The following is an 8,408-nucleotide window of genomic DNA, read 5'->3' on the forward strand; positions in this document are numbered from 1 at the left end:
TCATTTAAAATCATTAAAATGTTGGCTTTCTGATTTGAGTAAGCAAATAGGATCTAAGCCAAACCGAGTCATGTAATCATTTACTTCTTTCAAAGCCGTTTCCTTTACTTAGGCAAAACCAACTTCAACCCCCATGATAAATTCGAGAACGTTTCAACTGTTCAAAATTGTTTTAGTCTTGCAAGAATTCAAAATTCAAAGAGTACTTAAAATATTTCTCAAAATATTTCAAAATAAAACTTGTCAATAGACATTCAGGTTCTTTCAAAGTCATTGAAACTTCTTTAATTGAAACCCCCAAGTCAAATTCAAAGGCATAAACCCTTTTCACATCCAAACAGCTTTAAAACACAAGTTTCATCTAAATAACCTTCTCTTGAAAGAGATACAATGCCTTTCTTAAGAAGTAAGACTAAATCACAATTTCCTCTTTATTAATTCATTTCGAAAGCATGAATCATCCTTTTCTCGATAATTCAAATAAAATAGTAGAAGTCTTTAACTCATCATTTTTCCAGACAACATTTCAATAAAGAGTCGGATTTTATAGAAATTTCGGCAGCATCTCCCCTAAAACTTGGACTTTGCCACCCGGTTCCGGTCCCAACTAAACCGTTCCTCAATCCTTTTCAACAGTCCAGAACCCAAAAATCAATTCAAAATCACGCTAAATCCAACAGTCGCCTCAGTGGCATATCTCAAGGAAGCCATTTCAAAAATCAACTCAATATCAACCGATTTAACTCATTTATAAAGCTTTAAAGAATCGGTTCAACAATAAATCATTTATCAAAACCAGAGCAATTAAAGCAACCCAGGCTGAATTTCAAGAGCATTCTATCTTTCACATCATCAAAATAATTGACTCAATTCAAACCAATCCTCAATGGATTAAACTCATTTCAAATATTTAAAGAATCAACTTCAAACATTACATTTCACAAGCCACACAACAATTCAGCCAAACCAACATCCATAGTCATTCGAGTCAATCAATTGATACATAAGGCAGATACAATCACCAAATATACAATATCTCACATCAGTACCCATATGTAATAATTCCAATAATAAACTATAGTTTTTGGAAAGCGCCCCTACCTCAAGACGCAATTCCATAATCCAAACGCGTCACAGAGTCCTTTCCGCTTCAACCCGAACTGATGGCAACTAAAACCTCAGCTCCCAGTCACGTTCGCAACAATCTCAACAACTCTAATTGTAACATACAACAACCGAAACTCAATCGTATAGCAATTGATGCCGCAAAACCTTAGTGTATGAAGCCAGAATAGTAACTAGAGAGCTTTCAAATCGAAACGCTTACCGAACCGAAGAAGGAACGGTTGAACCGAAACAGCGGCGGTCTCCGAACCGGTTTGGCGGCAACCCGGCAGTCAGCCCCAAGCAGCAGCGGCGATCTGAACCACACGCAGCGACGATGAAGTTCCAGGAAACTCAACAGAAGGGAAACTCAACTTAAAAGCCTTACCGGTAGGATTCTCCGGTGACGGCAGAAACAGCCAGGGGCTTCGGCGGTGGTCCCAGAAGTCACAGAACCACTCCTGGCGGCCAGAACCCTTTTCTGACGGCGGCAGTTCCGACGGAGGCGGCGCCGGCAACGCGAACGGCGGCCGGGCGCGGTGGCTGGACTCCCAGCACACCTTCAGATCTCTCTTGTCTGCTCGGCTCCCGAACTCTCTCTCTCTGGCTCTGCCATAGAGGACGGCGACTGACACTGCGGCAAGGTTGATGGCGGCACAGCTCAGCAACGACGGTGACAGCAGCGTCGCCTTTCTCCTGCGCGTGCACGCACGCTCCCTCTTCCTCGCATCGGGCTCCTGCATCGCACCCCTCACGTTCGCAGTTCTGGGTCCGGCGCGGTTCAATGGCGATCGACGGCGAGGTGCGGCGGCCAACCAGCGCCTCCTTCCCCTCCCCTGCGCGCACGAGCTTTCTCTCGCCTTCGTGACACTCCTCAGGCGACGGAATGGGGTGATGGTGGCAGAACCGCGACTGGGCAGGGATGAACGGGGCGGCTTTGACGGCGGCGCTTCTTGCGTACGGCAGTCCGGCGGTCACGGCGGCAGTACCCAGCCGGCGGCGCCGATCCTTTCCCCCTCTCCTTCTCTTCTTCTGGACCAGTCTCCATTTCTGATTTTTTCCATTCTTTCTTTCCATGTTTCTGTGAATGAGAGGGTGAAGGGAAATAAGTGGGGTGCGGCTGCTGGGTTCAGAGGGGGAAACGGGTTCTGGTTAGGGTTTTCCTTTTCAAAATTTAGGGTTAGGGACATTTTAGTAATTTCACTTAAAAATAGGGTAATATAGTAATTGAAACCCAATTTAAATCCAACATTAATTATATATAAAAAATACTATTTGCTCACCAATTTCACAAATTATTTTCAATAAAATATCCAAATCAAATAATTAGGAGTAATATAATTAAATCCCTTATTTTCCAAAGTAGCAGTATTAATATTGAAAATATTACTTATTTAATCCAAATCATATAAAAATCCTTATTATTTCACAACTACCAACTTTATACTCTGAATATAGAAAATAATCCAATAATTGTGAAATTGGATAATAATCATAACTTATCTCAAATCCCATAAATCAAAACTTGCCTTAATTATCTTTAATAAAGTGATTTCCGAAATTAAGGCTATAAATAACCGCATGATTTGAGACTTGATCATAATAAGACTTTTCAAAGATTTTGGGTCTTACAAGTCGCTCCACCAACTCCCACGTCTCAGTGCCGTACCATTTGTAAAAATCACAGAAGCCCCCCACTGGCTCCCCGTGCGCGTAGCTCGAGATGGTACGCAATGTCCTGTAGGGTGATGGTGTACTCACCCCATGGCAGATGGAACATGTGGGTCTCCGGACGCCAGTGTTCCATGAATGCCGTGATCAGGGAGTTGTCAAAGACAAAGTTCCTGAGAGGCACTATGTCGCCGAAGCCAGCCTCCCTCAAATATGGGACGATGGCGTCCGCTGGTGGAAGCGTGTGAGTCACGCGCCAAGGAAGAAGTAGGCGAGGTCTCTAACAACAAATAAATGATCACAATTAAAAAAATATTATATATGTGCATTGACATATAACAAACTAAGTTAACTATTATATACATTTATTTAATAGAAATTTACAAATATGTACCAACTGGATTTATTTAAATAAAACCTTTTACGTTAATAATTACTAACTTAATTAATAAATATTTTCTCAATACGTTAATTAAAATAAAACTATTTACTAAAGTAATTAATAATCTAATTAACAAGTTTTTACTTAATAATTTAATTTAGGTAAATACAAAATTACATAATTGTTCACTTAAAAAAAACTTTTACTTGGATAGTTAATAACTAAATTAATAAATTAAGAAACATGTAATTAATAAATTAACTTCAACGGTTGGAAAACATCCACCCCAACATTTAGTACCTAAATTAATAATTATGTACTTAAAAACTTAATCACAAAAAAATCATAATCACATTCCTAAAATCATACCATATCAGTGACCTATTGCTAACGATATATTTAGCCACTTTAAAGTTTAAACTAAAAATTGTATTCTGGTTCTTGGCAAGTATCCTAACCATGGCTATACATATATGCGATAACGTAAACGTGAAGATAACAAAACTAACCGCGAAGTCGGTTGCCCCGACGACGTGTCATGTCGCGTTCAGTCAATTGATGTCCGAATCATGTGCATCTGCACGCGCCATCTTAATGTTACTCAATAATATGGTCGGAAAATGATAGATGAGAGGAGAAAGTGGTGAAAAGGTTAGAAATGGAACCTAAAACACACTATCAACGACATGTATATATAGGCCTCACTCCTGTCTTATCTCGTATATAGTGTAAACGAGATACGTATAAACTTATTTTGTTTATACTGTAAACGAGATAAAACATGCTACATATTTTTGTAATTATTTTTAGAATTATTTATTTCAATAAATAAATTTTTTTAATTTATTTAAATAAAAAATCCAACAAAATAGACAAATTAATGAACAATATAAACAGTTCCATACAAGGCACGAGAATTAACTCTAGAGATATATATCCTATAACATACATTGAAAAGAAGGTTATTTCCACAATGGAATTCCTACGTGTCATCTTCCAGGTTCATTCTCAATTTCTGATATGTGTGTTTATCTATTAAAATTTCTATGCCTTCGGTCATCAATATCATGACTTTTATTACCATAATAACACTTGCATCAAACCATTTTCATTACATCACATTTTTTATGACTGTATCTGAGTTTTTTTATCCTCCTTCTCCAATTTGCTTTATATGTACACATAACCTCAATTTCAAAATTTCAATTCAAAATCAAAATTAAAAAAGTGATTCTTTCCATTCTTTGTTTTCAGTTTTATCTCTTCTTCCTCTTCTTCGGTTCTTCTCCTTCTTCACCTTCAGTTCCTCTTCCTTTTTTCTCCTATGTTCACTGATTCTGTTTTTGTATAATCTTTTTCTTCTTCTTCCTAATTTAAGTTGGAGGTAGAGATTATAGAGTTCATGTACGCACCAAGGCAAAGTTAAGGCGGTGGATAAGATTGTAACAGCTATGGTGGTGGATCATAATATGACGGTGGTGTTGCAGTGGGTGTGGTAGAGTTTGTGGTGGTCATCGATGATGTGGTGATGGATACGGAGGAGGCAACGGCGGAAGAGAGCAAATCGATGAAAAGTACTAAGTCGCGTGGCCACAAAGATCACAACAGCGATATAATATTTTTATATTTTTCTTTATCTTTCTATCCAGGTTATTTCCCGTATTCATCTTCATTTTCAATACGTTCTTGATGTTTGTTCTTTTACATTTTTTCAAATTTTAATTCCAACTAAATATACATCTAATTTGAAATTAAAATTTGAATTTTAAATATGCACAACCTTATCAAGCATTCAATCCATCTCTCAGATAATCAACTTTCAATTTTCTTCTTACCATAACCGTCTTTCTTTCTCTATCTTCTTTCATGTCTTTCTCTCCTAGATTTATATATCTCTCTGCATCACTTTTTTTTCTTTTATTTTTATTCTGTCTGTCTTCTCTTTGTCAAGTGGAGAGTTCTTGATGGTATTATGGCATGGTATTTGTTGCAGGGAAGCAGAGAAAAAAAGTAGAGACACGACAGGGAGGAGCGAGAGATGCATACTGGCATCGAAAACAATGGGATGATTCCGATGGCGATAGACTACACGGAAGAGAAGTCACAGTTGCGGCACCAGAAGCGGCCAGCAACGGTCTTGGTGCAATGATTCTGTATGCTCTGCTTATGTAAGTAGTCGTCGTCTTCTTCAAATGAAAGTATATATAAGATTTCTAATTTTATCCCTACTCATACTCCTCTTTGTTTTTTTAATATTATTTTTTATATAAAATGTGCCTTCTATGATGAAGTTAAGTGTGTTCCTTATTATTTGATCTGATGTACATGTTCTAATTTTGGTAAGATTTGAAATGTTATTGTTGTTGTGTAGAGTCTTCTTTGTCTGGTGTGGAGTTGTTGATGCAGAAAATCCAGAACCTCATTGTTGTTGCCGGGATTCTATTTGCATTTCGCTAAAAGGTTTTAATCTCTTTCTCTTTTATATTCAATTTACATTCAATAAACAAAACCAAATGAGATTTCAAAGTAATGCAGCATAAACTATTCATTTTTCTTTAGTTTTTTATGTTCTACCTTTTGTATTTTCAAAGTAATTTAGGAACTAAGTCAAAAGAATTTCTTGTTGTGTAGCTACTATGGAAGGTTTGCATTTACTCTATTGTGTTTTTATTAGTTCTTTTTTTGTTCAATTGCTTAAACTTGTTGTTTGCTTTTGCTTATTATTATTCTTCTGCTTATTATTACCTTATCTCTTCTCCTTCCTCTCAAGCTTGGCTATGTTCTTTACTCTTCAAGGTGGTAGTTTCAATTCTCGATTTTTGGGTCTTTTTCCTTCTAAAACTGGGTTACTTTTTTTTTCTCCCACGAACCATTTGAAAAAAACTGTGGAACAAATTATGGGGTACCACCAAAATTTAAGCTTTGTTGCTTTCAAAGCTTACTTTGAAATTTTCATATTTCTAGTAGTAGTTCTTTCTTCTACTCTCTCACTGATGTAGTTGTATTATTAATAGTGAGACACTTTTAAAGAATGGACATCACTAGATTGATCTTGACATTTTTCCATCAATGCTTAGAATGTTATTTATTTATTTTTTTAGGAAAATATATTAAGTTTAGATGAAAGTTGTTGCTTGATAATATGGGTCAGGCATTCACCCTAAAGTACTTTCAGTTTTCAAGGTGGTTAATAATTATGTACATTTTACCTGTTGAATTCTGTTTTGAATTGCCTTTAAATTTGGTTTTCAGGGTTTAGGGTTTTGTCCCGGAATAATTGATGGGATCATTGGTATATTTGCTATTCAAGTGTGTTTAATTAATTGCTCTATTTAAAATTTTCATTTTTTGCCTTTGAATTAGATTCTAGATTGATTTTTTGCTTTTCTCATTTACTGATGTCATTGTGAAAGATAGAAAATAAAAGAGGATAATAATGATCATGTTTAATAAAATATATAATAGTGATTATAATTATAATTAACAGAATGCCAATACCAAATTAGTACATGGCACTACTAGCCTCTATCAAGTATAAGAGCGATTTTGCTAGCGTTGATTTCATGTTTAATATAACTTTCAGAGGGTGCCAGGTTCTCTTTCTTCTTAGATGAAGGAACTAATTAACTTTACGGCAATTTGTACCCTAGGAAACTTTGAAAATTTTATATTTATGTTAACTTTACTACATGATTTTGTTCTTTCTTCTGTGCTTAATATTGCGTGCATCTTATTTTAAATTAATATTGTTACAATAGAATATAAAATAGAGAGAAAACTATTACCAGAATACAGCTTGAGTAGTCAGTTTCTGTGATGTTCATTTGGACTCAGCCTCTAGAAGTTTTAAGCAATTTGTGCTATTATTGGAGGAATCCTTGGACAGGTATTTTATTCAACCATATTTCTTTCAGGTTTTCATAATATCTCTAACGGACTAATTTGAGTATTCTTACAATATCAAGGCAATATTTGAAAAAGAAAATCCTCTCAACAACTTTTTCTTTTTTGATGCTTTTGATGGGAAGGGAATTATAGAGAACATTCTCAATTTAAATGCTCTGGTAATTTATGACTGAAGCACCACAATCTCTAAGAGTGAAAAGTTAACACTATCCAGAAGAAATAGACCCTTTTTAATTGCACAATGTTTTGGTTATTGTTAGCTATTAATTTATATTTTTAGTTGCTAATTTATTTAGGCTAATTTCAATTTACTGTTAGAGTTTTCTTGTTGTAGTAGACACAAATGAAACGATTATTTGTTGTGGGCATTGGGAAATTTATAAACATGTTTTTTTGAAGTAATGAAACTCGATGGTTAAAGCATTTTCTTTATGGAGTACGGTAGTTGGTAAACGTGATGTATATATTTTTATATAAATCATAAACTCAAAATTTCATTCTCACCTTCCTTCTGATATGGTAATCATGTCAATCTTTTATATATTTTGGTATCTTGCCGCTCTTTTAAATGAAAGCTGATGTGCACATATCAGTTTGTGAAATTACTTTTCACTATGTGCGGCTCTGAATCCAATCTCATCGTTTTAGACTATTTTTATCGATGAAAAAAAAAAAAAAGAACTGATGATAGAAAGTTAATCTCAAGAAGAACAGATCCTATTAGTTTCGATTGATATAGGATGAGAGTAGATAAATTGGATAGTGTTGCATTATAGACTGAATATTTTTCACCTTTCTTCTCATTTGATTCAATTTGATTTATATCATATTAAGTTTGTCTTCTCAAGTTTTGATTTAACCCTTCTCATTGTGAGAAATCAATAGTCTTGATAATGATGTTGTCTTTGTGAGAATTTTTGCTCATTGTTTTTGGAGAAAAAATTTGATAAAAATTCATCTCATGTTCATCTTATAGCAATTTTATTTGGTTGAATCTTATTGTTTATTTTTTAGCATTTTAGTTTCTGGTATTAAAGTTTTCAAAAGTATCTTTTTTTTTTCTTAAAGAGGAAAAGAATATAAAAAAGACTAATAGGTTTGGTACATAAGTTTTAGAACAAATATGAAAATTGAAAAATAACAGAAATGATAGGATGATTTTATATAGTTTTCATGATTTGGAAAAAATAAAAATCAAGTTTATTATTGTAATGCAAATTAAATTGTACCTTAACTTTAAATTTTTTAGTATTTGTGTTGATTTATAAACTTTTCTTTTATGGACTTTAATATTAAAATTTTTCATTCACAACTTTACTATATAATTATACTATAATGTATTTAT

At 34.5% G+C, this 8,408-nt stretch overlaps 2 protein-coding genes across 7 annotated transcripts in view; one reads left to right on the forward strand and one right to left on the reverse strand.

The window, feature by feature from the left end:
- Nucleotides 1,194-2,045, reverse strand: LOC110270757. Its single transcript, XM_021120213.1, has 2 exons — nt 1,328-2,045; nt 1,194-1,215 (listed from the first exon to the last, which is right to left on the reverse strand). The coding sequence occupies exon 1, from the start codon at nt 1,845-1,847 to the stop codon at nt 1,398-1,400; it is 450 nt and encodes a 149-aa protein (XP_020975872.1). The 5' UTR covers nt 1,848-2,045; the 3' UTR covers nt 1,194-1,215; nt 1,328-1,397.
- LOC107636810 overlaps nt 4,274-8,408 on the forward strand; it is a 10,339-nt gene continuing 6,204 nt past the window's right edge. For 2 of the 6 annotated variants that reach the window (XR_002361618.1, XM_021121563.1), the window contains exons 1-3: nt 4,274-4,806; nt 5,151-5,325; nt 5,529-5,617. Coding sequence is in view for 5 of the 6 variants with exons in the window: in XM_021121563.1 (XP_020977222.1) it covers nt 4,686-4,806; nt 5,151-5,325; nt 5,529-5,617 (385 nt within the window). In the remaining variant the exon portion in view is untranslated. Of the gene's footprint in view, nt 4,807-5,150; nt 5,327-5,521; nt 5,618-8,408 lie in introns of all 6 variants that reach the window. The other 4 variants (XM_021121565.1, XM_021121567.1, XM_021121566.1 and 1 more) reach the window with 4 other exon arrangements.

This window comes from Arachis ipaensis, chromosome B04 (assembly GCF_000816755.2).
Source record: "Arachis ipaensis cultivar K30076 chromosome B04, Araip1.1, whole genome shotgun sequence".
NCBI lineage: Eukaryota > Viridiplantae > Streptophyta > Magnoliopsida > Fabales > Fabaceae > Arachis > Arachis ipaensis.

Coding starts and splice junctions, on each gene's coding strand:
- LOC110270757 (XM_021120213.1), bottom strand. CDS start 1,847: ATGCAGGAGCCCGATGCGAGGAAGAGGGAGCGTGCGTGCACGCGCAGG.